Here is a 19,935-nt window from a genome sequence, read left to right as displayed (position 1 = left end):
ATACAGTCTTGATGAATTTACTTGCACCAAAACCTGGGCTGCGTCATGAGGCCCAGGGCCTTCCTTCCCTTCCTCCTCTTTTTTCCAGTCTCCCTTGTCTCTCCCTTGTCCCTCGTTTCTCTTCCCCTCACTCCCTTCTCCCTTCTTCCTTTTGTCTAGTTAAAGACAACGAGCACCAGAACATTGTCAGAAGCTTTACAGAACAGTGCCGCCTTACAAATCCGGGAGCCCGGCCTCAAGGAAAATGCGGGGGTGAGGAGGGGGGGGGGGGTAGTGTACACTAATAAGCCTAGCTCCATCGGTAATAGGGGAACTAACTCTTTACCCACCCAAGTGTGTAGAGCAAGATCGGAAGAATACACATTAAAGCTTACTTACAAATAGATAATTCCAGCTCTTTTAAGCGCCATATTCACAGTTTCCGGCAGCCCACCCTTCTGGGTCTGCTGTGCTTCTGCTTCTACCTCTGTCCGCTGTCCGTCTCCTTTTACGTCTAAGACCCTGTGTAAATCCGCCTCCGCCCACATTTATATGGACTACCATGGGTAATGCTCAAAAGTCGGGGCTCCGCATTTCAGGTCAATTCTTATCCTCTTTCTTCACCAAGTCTATTATGTAGAGGAATAGCCGGCAAGAAACAGGCAAAGAAAGATGGGTAGCGCTCATGTGATGAACAGGGCCCCCATTCGCAACGATTACGGATGTTGAAAACGGGACTTGAACAGGATTAAGCACCCCAGAGGAAGAAGCCCTTAAGTCCCAGGGGTGTTCTCGGTTCTCAGCTAACCATCAAATACCAAGCCTGATTTTAAACAGATGAGCCGACCTCCAATTCTTTGCAGTTAACAGCCAACAATCGGGAAGGTTTCTAGTCCGGAACACACTGCTGCGCAACGTAGGACATATGCCAAGAATCCACATCCAACACAAACTTGTACATAGTCCATAGATTCCTTATCTCCTTGGCTGTCTATCTACAGCCAATATTTTCCTCGCGGCTTTCTCTATCGAATGGTCAAGTTAATATTTGCCCCGTGCCTCAATGCTCCCGTTAACGTTGCTTCTTTAGATGTCACGCAGGCATTTGGAAAGTCCAGTAGCAATACTCTGCTTCACCCTTTCTCCTACGCCGTTCTAACTTAGCTCAACTCAGTGTCCCAATGACTGCGATGCGACATACTACCATAGATGCATGTGTGCAAAGGACCTTGAGGTTTATCGGGCTGGTGCATAGTCTGCTTTGGGGACGGGCTTCATGGTATATGGGCTATGGGCTATATGTCTGGCTACAATAGGCTGTGTGCTGTATTATGTGATTATTGTCGCATTTGGCTTATGCAGTCAGTCTCAATGCAATATGATAACTTTTTTTTTCAGTGCAGAGATAATTGTTATTGTCGTGTGTGTGCAATTGATTGTATAGTTGTAAATGTGTATGAAAATATTATTTAAAAAGACCTTGATGCAAAGGTGGATAAGTGTGGGTATGTTGAGGTGAAAATAGGACAAAATGGTAGCTACTTGATGTGATGGCAGTAGCTACGCTTGAATGCGGGCGGCCCTTCTTTTTTCTCTTAATCCTTCCTTTCCCAGAGCTAGTTATTAGCGCTGAAAGGCCTCGGTCCAACGGCACAGTTTCGCAAAGGGTAAGTTTCCAGCCAGGGAAGGAACGGCTTAATGCCGAAAACTGGGTCAGGCAAGTAAATAGGGAAAGTCAGCCGCTGGACGTTGGGGAAGAGGAATAAGGATAGGATAGAAAGAGGCAAAACCAAGAACAAGAACATGAACCCTATCGAGTGAGTGCTTGGCTGGCTTGGCTGCAAACTCCTTTTTTCCCAAACATGCCTTGTCCTGTTTGTTTGTTTGCCTATCTGGTCATTCTGTGTCTTCCCATATCAGTATTACAGTCCAAACGAAACGTAAGCCGTTTCCACATTAAATTCTTTCCTGGCGCTTGATGAAGAGTGGGGAAACAACGACACAGCAGCGGAGAAAGGAAACTTCCCTGAACCTACAACTTGAGCCGCCTCAAAATCCCATCGCTTGGAGAGACCCCCTTCTCTTAACAGAGGCTTGCGTGCTCCCCAGGCTTGCTTGCCATTCTGGCAGGTTTGGAGTCCCCCATTCTCCAATGTTCTCTTTGTTCTATTTAGGGTTGTGCAACGAGCACTCCGGTCAAGTAAGAAGATAACTGGCTATTTACTTTCGTCTGCTGTTTGTGCATGTTTGCTTCTTAAGATCTGCGTTAACTTGTGTATTGCCTTCTTTTACCATATGCCGCCTAATAGTTGTTCTTAGTTCCTTTCAGGTGAACTATTACTATATCCCTGTCTTTCCCTTCTCCATCGTGAAAGTTGAGCCTGGCTCCGGAATCATGGAGCTAGCTTCTCCAACATCCACTATAGAGAAACCTGCATTATTTTTCTCGGACAGATGGAATAAGTCGATTGCCTGGCTCATTACTAGAGGCCTTTTTTTTTTCCATCGTCTGTGGGGGCACTTCTTTTCCATCAATCCCTTTGCCATCATGGATTAATCCACAGTTAAGGCTCATGTTTATGTTGCAACGACTTCAGTTCTAGAGCCAGCCATTTGGGAAAGACCTGGCATCTCACTCTATACAAGCCGTATACCGGTCTCTTATTTGGGGATTATAACTTCATATGAAGGAGGGGAGTGAAAATTTGAGATGCAATAACGCTTTAAACCTTCACATACAGTATGCTAAGATGCTACGGTATAACAGTCTAGTGTTGAAGATCCCAAAATACCCAGTGCACTCACCACAAAGCTGGCAGCCGGTTTGTCGGCTACATAGCTTCATTGGGAAATATAGGAAACACGAAGCGGTCAGGGCCTGAGTCTTTGGTTTGGCCTTGCCTGAAAATCACGGAAACCCCTGAGGAGGGGTTGGCAGGTCAGAGAGGTGCAGTTTGGCTAATCCAAGAATGCAAAAGAGCAACTAGATGCACAGAGAGGGGGAGGGGACCGCTCGTAGTATAAGATCTCATACTGCTTTTCAAAGCGCCAAGTCCAAGGTTGCGCACGCCCGTAAACAAGGATTGCGGTAGGGTTGAGGCTCAGCGCTAGGCCTTGCTTGGCCTTGGTCTTGGAGGGGTAGACAAGTCTCCATCCCATCCTTGTTCTGTCTTGTCAAGATCAGGATTGTTGCCCGTAAATGGAATGTGCTGACGATATCCATTCACCAAAGCCAAAATCCTACTTGTGCTTGAAGGTCACAACCACGCAGGAGTCTATTTTGACACCACCATTCAAGTCAGAGGGGTACATGATGAGCAAGTGGGAGAGAGGGGGAAATTTGACCGATATATGTTTGTAGTCTTTGTCATCATTAAAGTTGGAGTAGTAGTGTTTGGATCACATGCCGTCTTGATTGTAAGTAGCAGTAGACTCTAGGTAAGATGGAGATTATGTGGATGACCCTGATTGAAGATTTCTAAACCCTTATTCTAGGTTTGTCTAGAAAGCGTTTACTCAATAATACAAACGGCTGGATCGTGGGACATGGTTTTGACAAAGGTTGATAAGAAACAGCACTCAGTACTCAGCAGCTAGCTGGGCTGGCTGTTCTTAGGCTCGTGATTTTTTTTTTCCTGCAAGGCTGCACAAACACACACACACACACTCACTCACTCACTCACTCACTAAAGGACGGACCAATGACGTCGTTCAACAAGAGAGGTGCTGACTAACGTTTGCGGAATTGGTGCTTATTAAACTGATAAGATAAGATAGCGCACAAGGAGAATAAATCGGTACTGCAAATTCCTTATCGCTACCCACTGAGAAACAAGTATCGCACTAACAGCAGATAAGATAACCCCCGGAAGCCACAGAAAAAGTTGAGCGATAAGAAAAAAAAGTTGGCTCTAATCACTGAACGAAGGTACTGAATAATGTTTGCAGGCGAACACTAAGACTGAATTTGTCGCCAATAAGCTACCTCGAATCCCATCGCAACCATACAAAAAACTCCATCTCAAATATTTGCAAATCAACCTCAACGTCCCTGCAGGAGACGACTGAACAGTGCCTTTTCCCCAAACATACTATTCGTTGACGATTTCATGGCGCTTGCGATCTGGCTTGTTAATCCTTCTTGTTCGCACATCTGATTTTAAAGCTTAGCTTGCGGTGATTTCTTTGTTGCGCCCGAAACTGTCTGCTTCCAGCTATGACGGCTTAACTGGGGCATGGTTTTACTGCAGTCGATAGCGCTCCTCTACGTATTTACTAAACCTACACAATACCTACTCTTCATTGTTACCAGCCACCTATAGGTCGATATACTATCCATGGCTTCCGTGGTCACTGAGGCGACGGCTGCCCAGCTTAATGATGCCATTAGCGAATCCATGATAGACCTGGCCGTCGATCCTGACGCGCTGGCGCAAGCCTTGTTGCGGGAATTCGAGATCCAAGGTATGTCTTAGTGCACATGATTTCTCCTTTTCTTAGGCTGCCTCTGTGTAAATCTAACTGCTTGCTGCTTACCCTACACAGATCTCCAGATGGATGTTCCGTCCTCACCAAAGTTGCCAGAGTCGCCCTCCCGAAAACGATCTCTCGATGAACTAGACAACGGTGAACCCGGCGATGCGAAGCGCCTCAAACTCTCTAATGACGGTAATGACCATGATTTCTCTGGGCTTTTTGATTCCCTCGTCAACAATACCTTGGGCGAAGTTCATGACCTCATGGGCCAGATTCCTGGGCTAGAAGATGATTCTCATGATCTTGGCATCTTTGATGCCGACCAAAGTCTCACTGGCCCGTTAGAAGACGATAACACTATTGCGCCCATGATCGATGTGCCCTCATTTGCTCTAGGCCCATCGCAGGCTCGACGGGCTATGAGCACACCACTTCTCGCCAACTCAGTACGCATCCTCCCCTTTTCACCCTACTGGCAATTTTTTGAAAGAGGAGTGGGGAAATTGGCTGAGCCAGGTAGAGCTGCGCATATTCTAACTATATTCTAGGCCATTCAAATAATCATGATTCTCTCCGAGCAGCCTTTTTCATCGACCATTGCCCAGTTACGAAACGACCAGTCCGAAGCTAGGCGAGAGTTTCTCAATATTTCCATGGTATTTGAGCAGTCTTTCAAGCTGTACACCCACGGCGACGTCACTAGAATGATGACATGCGACGACATTGGTTTCTACAATACATCGGCAAAGCAAACAGTGCGACTGGCAAATCTGGCGTGTACATGTCCTGGGGTATTTGCTAAGCAGGGCCTTCAGCTCATGTTCGATAAGTTCTTTGAGCTTTTCCTACCTGACCAAGCCGAACTGACTGCTGATATTGCGGACTTGTATCTGGGCCTGAGAACCCAGATGTTCTTAGAAGATATATCGATCGAAAACTTTCACGCTCTTCTTGACAGCATGTTCGAATTTGAACCCATCTTACAGTCCCGACGAGACGATTGCGAGCTGACACAGACTGAGAACGACTTGATAGCTGCGGCCCATGCTCGTAAAGCTGCTGTAATTCAGCATCATACCATGAATCCAATGGATAGTCTCATATCACTGCGCCTCAAGTACGCGTACGACGACTTTCTAGCTAATCTAAATATGTGCTTGCATCGAATCTTGGGCTCGCTTGCAGACCACGCAGCGGCATTCGGTATCAAGGTCCCTGTACCAATACCCAAAGGGGACCACTCGTTGGATATCGACCTGACCGATGAAGATCTCTCAACATTCCTCCAGGCTACCACTAGCAGCTTAGTCGAGAATGTCCTTGCTGATCTTATGGACTCCCATAATTCCTTGGAGGATGTTGATCAAATGATAGCAGATGCTTCGATTCCTGCTGCGCCAGCACCAACCCCGATTCCATCGTCCATGACAGACCCCGAAATTTCTACACCAGTGTCTGTGGCACCAGCAACGGCAAACTCTACGCCTGGGAACATGCTTGTATCTACCAACGGCAAGCTTGATTTCAACGACTTCAAAGCCCTAGAGGCAATAGTAGCTGAAAGTACTTCCAACTATGTTCGCACAACCTTGGACGGAATCTCGAAAACCTCATATAACATCAGCTATCCAACAACGACATCAGGTTTATCATCTAAGCTTCTTAGCATACAGGGCTTGCAGAATCTACAAAAAGATGTTACCGAGGCAGTCTTAGCCCCCGATTCGTCAGCCAACATGATTCTTTCCCGTCTCCAAAACAACACTATAGCCGGAACCAACAGCACGGCTGCGCAAACTCCTGCCACTCAAGCATATTATCAATATTCCCAGGCCGAGGTGACGCAACCATCCTCCACTGGAGTGGCTTCTGCCAGCGATTTACCTCCTAACCAGACATGTCCTAGCTCTGTCCTCTATGACAAGGCCCGCCAGGCTGCTCTTTCGAAGTCCTCTTCACATACACGAAGGGAGGGCGTTCATTCGACTCGTCGTCCGTGGACCCAAGAAGAAGAAAAGGCTCTTATGACGGGTCTTGACTTGGTCAAGGGTCCTCACTGGAGCCAGATTCTGACTCTATTTGGCGCAAATGGTACTCATGGAGATATTCTCAAGGACCGGACGCAGGTGCAACTGAAAGACAAGGCTCGCAACTTGAAGTTGTTTTTTCTCAAGACGAATTCTGAAATGCCCTACTACCTTCAGGCAGTTACGGGCGAGCTCAAAACCCGAGCTCCCACACAAGCAGCGCGCAAAGAAGCCGAAGAGCGTGCTCGTCTTAATGCTGAAGAGGACAAGGCCAAGATTAATGGGCTGACTGGAATAAATGGACTCATGTCATTGAATAGTCTTCAAGGCCAGCAAAGGCACTTACAGCAGCAATCCGGAGTCCACTCGTTCGGCCAGGTCCAGGGACATGCTGCCCACAATGTCGTCACGCCGGCTCAGGCGGCTCTAGCAGCGGCTCAAGCTCCAGGTGGAATGCAGCAAATTAAGCAGGAGACTCACACAGCGCCCCATGAGCTTCACCAGCTACAGCAGTTCAACCAGATGCAAACCCTCCAGCAGGCAACGCAGCAAATTGTCCAAACACAACAGCAGCAAGTGTCACAACCACAACAAACCCCACAGCCCCAACCTCAGATTCAACAGCCACAGCTACAACAGATGCAACAGCAATTACAACAGCAAGTTCAACAGCAAACTGCCCAGCAATTGCAGCAGCTTCAGCAAGCATCGCAGGCCTCACAGGCATCACAAGTCTCGCAGCAGCAACCAGCCCAGCAGGAAGAGGTTCAACCAGCACAGGCTCCTCAACTTCAAGCCCCCCAGGCCCAGCCCCAAGCCCAAGCCCAAACCCAAGCCCAAGTAGCCGCTGCTCTCCGGCAGACTCAACAGCAACAACAAGCTGCAGCCCTTCTCCAGATCCAGCAGCATGTCGCCCAGTTGTCTCGGACTGCCTCTCCCCAGCAACCTGCATCTACTACACCTGCATCTGTACCTACGCCTGTTTCTGCCCCTGCTTCTCAACCTCAACCTGCTCACCATGTGCAGTCCACGCCTATTGGATCACCTTCTGCTACATTGGCGAAGGCCCCTCAGCAGATTCCTAAAGCTCCCGCTCATCAGTTGATGTTGCCCCAGCCGACGCCCCCACAAGCCCTAAGCAATTCTTCAACCCCGAGTATCCCACCGCCCCAAGCCCGACCTTCTATGGCCTCTCAGCCAACCACGCCTGTTGCTCCCGCAAAGACACATCTCTCTGCTCCGCCTCTATTGCCCCAACCAGTGCAGAGTTCTACTATAGCCGCTCCGACTTCAGTTTCCACATCTACAACCCAAGCCCAGCCTCAACCATCACCGCCTAAGCCAGCCTTACTTCCCACAGCCCCCGCTTCGAAACCTGAAGGATCCCAGTCGACGCCTGTATTGCCTATAAAAACGACGGACCCTCTTTCCGCCAGTGCTATATCGCAGCGCATCTCCGAAATCTCAAAGATTGCCTCTGCTAATGGTCAATCCCGACCTTCTATTTTGGGTAACCTGCCAACCACCATCCCATCTTCGAATGGGTCTTCTGCCCCTACCCAGAACAACATGCAGGCTCAGATTCTAGCCCAGATCCAGGCTCAGGTTCAGGCCCAGCTTGCTCAAGCCAGGGTATCACAAATCCAAGCAGAGGCCGAAGCCCAGGCTAAGGCTCAGATCGCTCAAGCTCAGGCTCAAGCAAAGGCCCAGATTGCTCAAGCCCAAGCCCAGGCACCTTCACATGCCGAGTACCAGGCTAAGATTCAGGCTGAGATCCAGCAACAGATTGCTCAGCACCAAGCGCTAGCACAGGCCCAACTTCAGGCTCAGGCTCAACAACAGGCAGCTCAGGCTAAGGCGGCAATTCAAGCTCAGATTCAAGCCCAGGCCCAAGCACAAGCCAGAGCAAAAATCCAACAAGCTCAAGCAGCAGCTCAAGCAGCAGTCCAGGCTCAGGCACAAGCTGACGTCCAGGCACAGGCACAAGCACAAATTCAGGCTCAAGCACAAGCACAGGCTAGAGCCCATATTCTTGCCCAGGCACAGCAGCAGGCTCAGCAAGCTCAACAGGCTGCTGCGGCGGCTGCTGCTTCCCGTACTCAAGTTCCGGCGGTTTCCCGAGTGTCGACCCCTGCCCAGGCCCAGGCCCAGGTCCAATCTGCCGTTGTTTCTCCGGCTATAGCCTCTAAGACCTTGGAAGCAGCGCAGACCCAGGCTCCCGCCCAGATAGCTCCGTCTCCAATTTCAGTGCCGCAAGCCATAGTAGCAGCTGCTGAGTCAGCTAGGGTCACAGCCCTTCCAAGTCCTGTAGCAGCAGCAGCTTCTATTACCCCCTCTATACAGTCTCGTGAGATAACTCCGGCTGCTCAGACTGTAGCTCAAGTTCAGGCGTCTATGAAACAGGAGCCATTTGCTGCAAGTTCATGTGCTATTCAACAAGCTGCCACCTCCCAGAATCATGCCACCACTACCTCAAGTCAAGCTCCTGTATTTACGGCCCAACAGCCGCAACAGCCGCAACAACTGCAGCAACAACCCTCTGGATCTCTTGTAGACATAAAACAATCCTCCCCGGCTTCCATATCCCAGCCACAGACTGCTCAGGCAGCTCTTGTGCCTGTGGCTTCAGAGTCTCCGCCTGCCGCAAAAATTCCTCAGACGACTCAAGCCCCGATTATGGCCTCCAGCGCTGCCCACACATTTACTCATGGGCAAGTGCAGCCTATCATAGCTCCAGAAACTAGCCCGCCACTAACTATGGCTGCCGCTACTCCTGCCCAGGCATCGCCATCTGTATCACATTCACAGAGCCCTGCTTTGGCTACTACCACGGAGAATTCTACATCTGTTGCACTAGTTTCTACTCCAACTCCGACCTCAGTTCCTGCTGTAGACCCTGCTGCGTCTTCCGTTCCAACTTCCGACCCAGCTCCAGCTCCAGCTCCAGCTCCGGCTTCAGCTTCAGCTCCAGCTTCAACTCTAGGCCTGGTCCCGGCCCCAGTCCCTCAGACCCCTGCGCAAATACCCCATCCGCCTACTCCGGACCTTGTTAAGTCTCAAAATCAGACTGCTACGGTTCAGACTTCTGTTGAGATGTCGCAGCAGGGTCTTTCTCAACAGCCCGGCGTTGATAACGAACAGGTTATGTCTACTACACCACAAGCGCAAGTCTGCCAGACACAGAGTCTTCTTCCCTTGCCAATGTCTAGCTCAATACCTACGCAAGCTGCAAGCCAGAACCCAGCTCCAATTACAAAGCCAGAATCCATCTCGGCTACATTCAGTTCTGCACCTGCTTCAAATCCCACTTCTACCCCTATTGTTAACTTGGCCTCGCCTCTAGCCCAAGTTTCGCCTACTGCTACCTTTATCAAGAATGAAACTCCCGCAGCATGCACTACGGTCGCAGCCTCAGTTCCAATTAAGGCCCCGGCTCCAGTTTCAGCTGCCTTTTTGCCCACGGCCAACATCATGGCCGAGACGTTAAGTGAACCATCGCTTAAGAAAGAGCCAACACCAGCTGTCGGATTGGAACCTAGTACTAGCAACCCTTTTGCCTCTATCATTACAAGAGCACTTGGAAGCGGCCCTTCTCAGGGCCAGTCCCAAAGCCAGGCTCAAGACGAGTCCCAAAGCCAGACCCAAGGCCAACCCCAAAGCCAGACGCAGGGTGCTGCCACAAACCCAACTGACTCATCGTCTGGGATTGATGAGGCAGCGCAGAACTCTATATTGCAAGGGCTTCAGGCATTTATTGATGCTGCCACCTCTTGAGACCAAGGGACCTGATGTTAATGAAACCTTATGGGCTAGGTATATTGGAAAGCAAATAAAGGAAGTTTATTATACTGTGTATAGTAGGCTTATAGTAAGCAGGAACTGCACAAAGCAAAGAAGCTGTCTTTTCAGTCACATTTGCGTTTGCGATCCTCAATACAACTGCATCGGCAGGTGTATGGCCTTGCAGTTAGCAGGACTGACTCTGCGCAGTGTGCATTACTTGTGCCACACTACCTCTCTTCTTTCCCTTCTTCGCCCATGCATATACTACTCCCAGATCAGCCCTGATTTTACTTGGATTGCGCGCTTTCTCTCTTTATGTTCCTTCATGTATTCATTTCAGCCTTGCGCTTCTTTTAAGTCTTATGTTTTGTTTCTTTCTTAAAAAGTTCGATTTTGCTTCCTGTTTTTCATGTATGGGCAGGCAGGTGTCTTGTTTATGAAAAGAGTTGGGTTTCCTTTGACGGTTTTGGTTGGGAATAGGAATGGAGGGAAAGAAAAGCCATGTGTTTATTCCATCTATTATTAAGCTATACTATTATTATTATTACGGTTTTGGTATTGATATTGATGTTGCTGGAAGTGAGAGTTTGAAGATGCGACGACGCCTACTCAACTTGCCCCAACATCAACATCGACCATATACGATCTTACCCTATTCTTTTGGTCTATCCTTCCCCCTGCGCACTATTGAGCTATATGGATACCGCGTGCCATCCTTCTACGCGATATCCTGCCTAGTTTTCCATTTGGACACCCGTTGGTCGAAGATTGCACACCACGCAAGGCTACTAAGCTAGGCGTGGAACTGTTGCACGCCCGGGTGCTCGCTTTGAGGGAGCGGATGTGTGAGTCAAAGAAACCAAGTGAGGCAAAATAGAGAGGCCTATAGGAGGATAGGAAGAAAACATTCAATGTATATAATAGGGTAAGACAGGGCGATACACGACGGGAGAGTACAGAAGAAAACCCAAGGACCCTATTAACATGGCACGAGCAGGCAAATACAGCAAGTCAGTGTGGTACAGAGAGTACAGGCCCGCTATGGTCATGGCATAAGATATAGTTGGCAGGGAGAGACGGCCCGAGACAAGAATGAGGGGGGCTCTATTTAAAGGCAGGGCTGCTCCCTCCCTGCTTCTCGTCGAGGAGCCTTTTTTCTTGCATCTGTATCCTTTGCTGTGTTATTTTGACACGAACCGAGGCAAATTGCTAGCCTTTCCGCAGGTTCTGTCTAGCAAGCGCATTCTCACTTATCACACCAAGGCTTGCTTAATCTATACAACATGTCTCCATTCTATCCCCGTTACAGTCATTGGTACTACTTACCACTCAAATCTTCAGCGGTACCAGCCCTAGTTACCAGAAACAAAGAACATGTCTCTGTGCCAGTGGCCGCTGTAATTCCAACAGCCCTCCAATGTGAGGTCGAAAACGGGGTCCGATGCCCTAACAAAAAATGCAAAGGCCTTGTAGGCGGCATACTGCAAGACTGTCGCTATTGCCAGGCCCACCAATGCACGCTAGTGACCAACGACGTGCAATGCGAGCGGCCAAAGCGAACAACGGCAGCATTTTGCCAAGCGCGTAAGTAACGCCAGACGGCTCTTATCACCTGTGGTCATGAGACTAGGGCTCTCTGCTGACTAGTGCGCAGATGGCAGATGCCAGGCCAATAATGTTGACGGTTCCAAGTGCACGAATCCAGTCAGGCAAAATGACCCGATAGCATTTAAGTTCTGCTCAGACAGACGTATGTAAGCCCCGAATTTAGATCTTGGATGTATAAATATCCCCCCGTCTTGCTGACCGCTCGTTATACCGTATTGTTGTCTTTTGCAGACAACTGCCTCAGCGATGGCTGTGCGGCGCAGCGTGTAGTGCGCAATTCCAACACGCTTGGATACTGCCCTGAGCATCTCTGCTCCCATCCGACTTGCTCCGGTGTCCGAAAACCGCCTAGCACGTTTTGTCTTAACCATCACTGTGCAGCCGTGACATGTATTGCCTTCATTGACGTTGGCGACACTCCGCTCAGTCCCGCCGATCCTTTGCGATTTTGCGAGCGCCATCGGGTTTGCTCAGTGGCGGCCTGTACGAGGTTCTGTGATATCCGGGACGGTGGTGGTATCAGTCGTTTCTGTCGCGAGCATTCGTGCCATACTGCGGGCTGTGACTTGGCAGCACCGGGAGGCGGCGAGCAGTACTGTGAACAACACGTGTGTATGGATGTCCGATGTGGATTGCCAAGGGCTAACATGGCTAGTGGGCAGCTGTGCAAAGCGCACGAGTGCCAGCACGACGGCTGCCAGCAGTACAGGCATACGGGCAATTTCTGCGCCAAACACGGCTGTCGCATTCTAGGTTGTGAGGAGCCGGTGGCTGATGTTGGCGGCGATGTTTGTAAGAAGCACATAAAGTGCACCGTTGTGGGCTGCGACCGATTCCATAAGGCAAACGGGACACTGTGTGAGACTCGTAAGTCAGCCAAATGCATCAGCAGCTTTAGCTACGTGCACGCTAACCCCTTGATGCTGCGGCGTTATTGCTAGATGAGCCCCAAACTTGCGGTTTCAACCGCTGTACCCAGCAAGCAACAAATTCGGGGCTCTGCCTAAAACATAAGTGTTCGCATTTTGGCTGTAACCAGGAGGTTCCCATTGATCAGGCGTCAGTCTGCATAGCACACAAGTGCCTAGTTGCATTATGCATCGGAACCAGGAAGACCATGCAACCTCCACAGTCAATGCAGTGTGCAAACCAATATCCCTACGATCTGATATGTCCCGCAGGCGGAATCAACACGGCTGACATTGGAGTTATTTCGGGGCCCTTTTGCAGTCGACACAGTTGTGCACAGCCTGACTGCTTGCAGTACACTGAATCTTTCGGGGGAAGATGCAAGGCGCATGCCCAATGCGTCCAAGCAACATGCAGCAACGGCAAAGACACGGCATATGGTGCTGACGGAAAACACTGTGCAGAACATCAGGAGAAAAAAGGTGACGGAATGGCCAGCGAGGGCTGGGCTCAATGGTCCGGAAGATGGTGAGAAACAAGGAGAAGGCACTAGACAATGGGAGAGCGGAGGACAAGGAGCATGTTTGAGAGTTGGCGTATCTATTGTGGAGAGACAAAGAAAACTCTTCAGTCTCTTTGTTGTCATCGATTTGAGCCTTGCTGTTTGTTCTGTTCTCCCTTGTTGCTTGTCTCTCTCTTTGTCTCTCTTTGTCTCACTTGGGCCAGGCAGGCCTTTTGCTCCTTTGCCATCCATGTCTTTCTGCTGCGTCTTTTCTTGGGCTGCAAGGAAAAAGAAGCGTCGTCTTTGTCCCTGTAATTGCCTTTCGCTCCCTTCTACGGGCGTTCTTTTTTGCCTTTTCTGTTGCAATAGGTCAGGCCTTTGTTCTCTGTTCATCTTTCCTCCGTTTTATGGCGTCTCCGATGAGCAGTCTTTCGGAAATTGTTTGAGATATCCAGAACTTGGAACTCGAGCTTGAGCCTCAGGGTCCTGGGTGTTGTATAAGAAGAAAGATGTTTTCCAGGTGTTTCCTTTTTATTCCATGCCTCTATTCCCAGACAGAGCTTCTTTTGTCTTCTTCTCCCCAGTCTCTTTGTACGTAGGGCGGCGGCTTTGTTTTTTTTTTCTTCTCCAGTCACGACCCATGTTCTCCTACTACACTGTCGAAAAGACCAATAATGGCTACCAATATGTACGCCAGCGCCGACACATGGCCACCAGCCCTTCCAATTCTGTTTACAATATGGAAAGCCCCCACTCGCCTCCGTTCAGCTACGCAGCCCTAGAGAGATCCGACTCCGATTCCGAGAATCCACGCTCCAGCCGATATTCGCAGCATATGTCCGAGCACGAACCCTCCCAAAGCCAGGGGGTAAGAGATCAACGCTGTAGACACAAGTATCGAAGTGGCAAGGACACCCAGACCCAGGATGATAGCCACAAGCGCAGGGGTAGCAGTCACAAAGGCGGCAATAGTAGCAGCCGCCAGTTCAGCCAGAGCTACAGTTACAAATGCGATGGCAGTTATGACTCTAAACAACGTACCCCAACAAGCGAAAATGATGAGCTGCACAAGCGCATCGCAAGTCTAAGCAGGGAGGTCCAGGATTTGCAGTCTAAATTAGCGGCCTGTGCCGACTCTTCTCTGGCTGCGTCTTCTGAGCTCCGGCACTACAAAAAGGATGTTGTGCCACGGCTACGCGAGAAGATTACAGCCCTGACTGCCGAAAGTAATAGTGCCCGGGAAAAAGCAAAAGCAAAAGCAGGGTCCTCGTCATTGTCGTCGCCAGCTCCTTCTCCCCACTCCTCTTCCTCCTCCTCATCTCGACGTTCCCTAGAGAAAGTGACAACTAGTCTAGCGGCCGCCGAAGCAGAGCTAGACAAGCTGCGGCACAACGTCCGCCGCGAGTATGAAAAGCGGAAAAAGGCCCAATCGGAGATAGCAAGACTTCGTGGCGAAATTAATGCCTGGGAAACAAAGTACGAAGCCCTCTACCAAGCTCGGTCTGCGGAGAAGCACAAGTTGCAGCAGGAGATCGAAGAGCTCCAAGAAAAAGTCCAGGACTGTGGCGGCAGGATACAGAGCTACGTCGATCGCCTCAACCTGTACGAGCCACTTCTGAAACGTGAGGGTTACCTTCGAGATGGCTGAGAGGCCAGCGGAGGGAGGGAGGGAGGGAAAGGCAGATTATTGCCTACTCGGCGGTTGTCCGAAATACTTTGTTGCCCAGCTTCCATTTAGTTTTTTTTTTTTTCCTTTTTTTCTGCATAGCCTCCATCAAAAGCCAGCCCTTGTTCTTAGCGTACATCTTGTTGTATAGCTACGGTTTATATGCCGAAGCACGATCGCATGTGACCACTAAGACCGCGTGTAACTCAAGACTGCATGTAATTCGGCACTGCATGTAGCTTGTATAAGCCAGCTAAGCGCTATGCTGTTTTGGTGGGTTAAGGTGCCTCTCTCTCTGTGTGTCTCTCTCTCTCTGTCTCTCCGTCGCTCTCTCTCTCTCTCTCTCTCCCTCTCTTCCCTTGCCTCAAGTATTCTAGTTGCGAGGCTTACCATGTATTTCTGCACTTTGTGGCAGATACCACTAGCCCATTATACCCTGGTCTTGGTCAGGCCTCAAAAGGAAATCAAGCGGTGTATCAAGCTAGCATTATGGTACATAGATCACAGGGCCTGCTTAATCCTAATTTGTCTCCTAAACGAAAACAGGGCGTTAGTTAGTGTTTCCATACTCGTATATGTACATACATACATACATACATATATCCATATATCCATATATCCAATGCCCATGTGCCCATACAACATACCGAAACGCACAAAAATAAGAAGTACAGTAACGGGGCAGGGCGAGTCGTAGGGAGGAAGCTCACAGCAGCGTGAGTGGTTGTTCTTCCATATTGCATAAGCACAGTCGGATGGAGGTACCTAGGCCGGCTCCAGCTCCAGCAGAGCAGCCTCTTTTGCGTTGTACTGGCTGACCAGACTAGATTGAAAATGGTTGAGCGAGAAAGGCAGTTGGTCCCTTTCGCTTGCAAATGAGTTATTTTCCACTGTGTCCCTTGCCCTTCTCCGACTTTATCACGGCCCTATATTAGCAAAAGGTTACACAGCATCACTTTACCCATGTATAGGACAACGCTGAATATCAACTGGCGGAGATGAATAGGCGGCGTTCTCAAAGACGCCCTGGTAATAGATAAGGCCTCCCAACATCACAGTCTAGTAGGCTGTATCTATTTTAGTTTTTTTTTTTTTCCTTTTCTTTTCCTCTTCATTTTCCCCCCCGTCTTCTATAAGACCCAGGCGAAAGTGTCCCAACACGCTGAACTTTGTGGATTATGTAGTGTACTGATGCTCCTTCTCCGAAGCCTACAACGCCAACTACACAAATAAAACAAGACCATCCTTTCACACTGAGATAGAGCCATATGTTAAGCCAGGATCGCTCCTCACTTTGCGTACTTGGCTTGGATACGATAATATTGACGACTCAATGTAGAAATACTGTTGCACCTGCCTAAAGCCAAAAAAGGTTGCAGTCATGAAAACATGTGAACAGTCTAGGCAGAATGTGCTTAATCCTTGTTGTTGCCTCCGCACCCTGCTTCTATTCGGATTCATAGCCAGCGTAGTGTGTATGCAGTTATATATACATGTATATATATATTTTATACTGCCAAACAACTGGACCAAGCTGCCCTCTGTAGTCCTTTCTATGACTATGCCTGCTAGCTGGGGGCAATGGGAGGCGGCTGCTGCCTGCGAAAAATTATAAAAATGCTCCCGTCTTTTTTCTCAGTCTCGGCCTCTTGTTTCCCTGATTCCTATCATTCTCCTTTTTACACCCACTGCTGCAAGACACTGTTTCCTACCCTTTTAAGTTGCAAAGCCGTTTTGAGGTCCCTTGGACCCATACCCAGACAGTCGTTGTTTCTTTCATCTCTACTCTCTCCTCCCCCCAGCACTCTTCCTTTCCTGTGATTAACCGCCCACCCTCCTTGTGACTTTCCCGCTTTCCTTGCGTTTCCACCGCTTCGTTTTCTCTTTGAGCATCATCCCTCACGATGGCCCAGAACATGATCTCGAACTACGTTAGAAACGAGCGTGGGCGAGACTCGCTGCGCGTGAACCACGAGTACAACAGAGATGTCAAGGAATCCATCCCCATCGGCTCTCCTACGTGCAACAGCATAGGGGTTGAGCTTGCCGGCATCCTCAAGAAGCGTGAAGATGAGATTTGCAAACTAAAGCTAGCCCACCGGGAAAGCAAGTCCAAAATCGAAGTTCTCAAACAGCAACTGGACTCCTGTCTGAAGGAAAACGAATATCTCCAGAGAGAGCTGCAGAAGGCGAAAGACAGCGGCGGTTCTGTCGACAGGACCTACAGGAGAACCCAGTGCTGTACCCCGTCTCCCCGACAGGAGGCCGAGTACATTCTGGGTCTTAAGCACAAGGTTGCTGAGCTTGAAAACGAAATCTATCGTTTGAAGCAAGACGCTCGGTTCTACAAAGAAGAAATCCACGCTAGGACGCCACGATGCGATACACAGAGCAAAAGAGAGAGATGCATCATAGTTCATCGCCCCTTCTCGTATGACCATGTTATCTCCCAGTCTCGCTCTCGCTCCCGCTCCCGCTCCCGCTCTCGATCCTGCTCTCGGTCCTGCTCCCGCTCTCGATCCCGCTCTCGATCCCGCTCTAGATCGCGGTCGTCCTCCTGCAATATAAGGGCCAGCATACGTGGCGGCGCCTACTCCCCTTCGTGTGAATCCGCCAGCGATGAGTATCACGACGGATGGGGCACTAGAGGCCGCAATCGCAGGCATACCCCCGAGCCTCATCGGCCAACCCAGCATGTCCGCTTCTCTTCTCCAACCCCGCCAGCTCCGTACAGATTCAGAGAAGGCTGGGGGGCCGAGCAATGAGAAGCCCGCCTGTCCTTCTTGTGATCTTTTTTTTGGCTGATGTTTGTTTGCCTGCTGTGTCTCTGCTGTGTCTCTGCTGTACCCCAGTTTATTGTTCTTGTCGTTGTTCTTACCTTTGCGTCATTCCCCTTGTTGTTTGTCTTGGACCACCGACAAATTTTATCTGCTGTGTCTTGCGTCCCTTCCTCTTTTGTTTCGTTGCAGGTACTTGCCTTTTTTTTTCCCTTCATATTTCTATTTCCACTTCTATTTTCATCCTCCTTCTTTCGTTCTGTTTCACAAACTGCCAGCTCTAGGCTGCTTGTTCCCCGGTTTTATTTTCCGTTCGTCTTTCGCTCGCGTCGTCATATGCCGTCATGTCGTCATTTCTCCACTTTAATGCTTATCTTATCAGTATGATTGATGAGCCTACGAGTTTTACAGTTTTACGGCTTTCTTTTGATGTTTTGTCCCTTGCTTTCTTTCATCCAGTGTACCTAGTCCTAAAACCCGCGATCCTGCCCGCGATGCCCCAGTACTACTCCGAGATATCTGATGATTTAGCCGCGTGGGCTCAAAAGCAACCGTTGTTCTTCACGGCCTCTGCCCCGTTGCACGGATCCCACATTAACGTATCTCCCAAAGGGCTCAATGCTCACTTTCGTGTCATCTCACCAACCAAGGTCGCTTATATTGATCGTACCGGCTCTGGCTGTGAAACCATTGCACATGCCTACGAACCATGCAATGCGCGACTAACTCTGCTTTTCATCTCCTTTGGGCGTGCGCCCCGTATCCTGCGGCTGTTTTGCACCAGCAGCGTGGTTGAGTGGGATCAGCCTGCCTTTGAGGGCCTTGTGCGTCAGGTGGCCGATGGAAAGCGCAGCGTATTTGATGGTGCACGTGCCGTAGTTGTCTGTCAGATATTTAAAGTGCAGACCAGCTGTGGCTATGGAGTGCCAATGATCAAGCCCGAACTGTATGATGGCTCGCTGCTGTTGCAGGGAGCTACTTCGGATGAAAGGCAAGCTGCCACCACACAAAGCTTAACTGATGAGCTGTCTGTTTTTGCAGACAGGCCAACGCTGGACAACTGGGTGGCCAAAAAGGTCGCCTCCAATACAGCCCTCCAGTACCAGGTTGATAACAATCTTCGGAGCCTTAATGGCCTTCCAGGCTTGCGCTCAGCTCAAGTAAGCATGGGGGAGTGTATAGCGTGGGTTACTTTCAGCACCCATGTCCGAGGAGCTCTTGCAGAGACTCGGGGGATTCTGCTTGGCGTTACTTTTTCGCTCCTGCTATACTTGACTTGCCACTATTTTGTCTTGGGAATGCATTCCGTTTACTTATTTTAACTCGGCACAGCCGTTACAATTCTGATTTTTCAATGTTCTTACTCCTTGCATATGTTTATACGTGCGTGCGACTGTCAGCAGCAAAATGTCTTATCCTCCTAGCAAGCATCTGCAAAAGCCAGCAAAACTAAAGTATGCTGGCGCTCACCCCAGAATTACCTCTGGAGCTGACTGCCTAGTGCTTCATTTGATGCCACCCCACGATCTCGGCGAGGCGATGCAGGGCGAGCGGAGCGCCCTGAACCAGCCACCCTATTCCCATGTATGGCGCTTGTAGAAACACATTCGCAAAAGGAGATCCCCTCCTTGCCCCCCGCCGGGACTTGTGAAGAAATCTGAGCAGAATCGCAATAGCGCGTGTGTCGAGCTGGTGTCGGTCGCGAAGGTGTTACCTCTACACTTATGAATTCTTAACCGGCGCTTTGCTAGGCTCCTTGGCCTTGGAGCCGCGATGATTATTAGCATAGTCTTACTATCATGCAGCTACGACGGAGAGAAAGGGCGCCGCAGGGGATAACTGTTTTGCCGCTTACCCACTCTATCGCTTGTTGCGTATAGCAATAACTCCCGGTCGTATCACCTCGCATTTCTTTAGTGCCGGTATATGACAAAGCTGATAAAACCTACTAAACCCCTACGACAAAGTGCCGGCGTTATGCGAAAGCAAATTTTTAATGTCCATGTCCCAGCCGGGGGTATTATTGCCGGATCCCGATATCATGGGCGGGATGCATAACGGCCACAACAACCCTGGCAATATTATGCTAATAAAACGCATTCTCTTAATTTCTTTTGCCCCCCAAACAGAGATATAAAACCTGCTGGCTTGATGTGCCTATTAAATATCCTCTCTGCTCCCCACACAACAGTCGTTTGTTGAAGCTTG

The 19,935-nt window shown here is 49.6% G+C and overlaps 4 protein-coding genes across 4 annotated transcripts; all 4 read left to right on the top strand.

Moving 5' to 3' along the window:
• Positions 1–4,316: 4,316 nt before the first annotated feature.
• Positions 4,317–10,256, top strand: HOO65_010256 (Telomeric DNA-binding factor trf1; the record flags this gene model as incomplete). Its single annotated transcript, XM_071005234.1, has 3 exons — positions 4,317–4,443; positions 4,525–4,901; positions 5,004–10,256. 3 exons carry the CDS (start codon positions 4,317–4,319, stop codon positions 10,254–10,256), a joined length of 5,757 nt encoding a protein of 1,918 aa, XP_070862078.1.
• A 3,767-nt stretch (positions 10,257–14,023) lies between these two features.
• HOO65_010255 (uncharacterized protein) lies at positions 14,024–14,932 on the top strand (the record flags this gene model as incomplete). Its single annotated transcript, XM_070999679.1, has 1 exon — positions 14,024–14,932. The coding sequence occupies one exon, from the start codon at positions 14,024–14,026 to the stop codon at positions 14,930–14,932; it is 909 nt and encodes a 302-aa protein (XP_070862077.1).
• Positions 14,933–16,854: 1,922 nt separating this feature from the next.
• HOO65_010254 (uncharacterized protein) lies at positions 16,855–17,518 on the top strand (the record flags this gene model as incomplete). The annotated part of the gene is made up of 2 exons (XM_071006157.1): positions 16,855–17,291; positions 17,404–17,518. 2 exons carry the CDS (start codon positions 16,855–16,857, stop codon positions 17,516–17,518), a joined length of 552 nt encoding a protein of 183 aa, XP_070862076.1.
• Positions 17,519–18,221: 703 nt separating this feature from the next.
• On the top strand, positions 18,222–19,463 carry HOO65_010253 (pyridoxamine phosphate oxidase family protein; the record flags this gene model as incomplete). Its single annotated transcript, XM_071005916.1, has 2 exons — positions 18,222–18,887; positions 19,404–19,463. The coding sequence occupies 2 exons, from the start codon at positions 18,222–18,224 to the stop codon at positions 19,461–19,463; spliced, it is 726 nt and encodes a 241-aa protein (XP_070862075.1).
• Between the last annotated feature and the right edge of the window lie 472 nt (positions 19,464–19,935).

The sequence above is a fragment of the Ceratocystis lukuohia genome, assembly GCF_044167205.1.
Source record: "Ceratocystis lukuohia strain C4212 chromosome Unknown Supercontig1_pilon, whole genome shotgun sequence".
NCBI classification, from domain to species: Eukaryota; Fungi; Ascomycota; class Sordariomycetes; order Microascales; family Ceratocystidaceae; genus Ceratocystis; species Ceratocystis lukuohia.
This window is presented reverse-complemented; position numbering and strand designations above follow the sequence as displayed.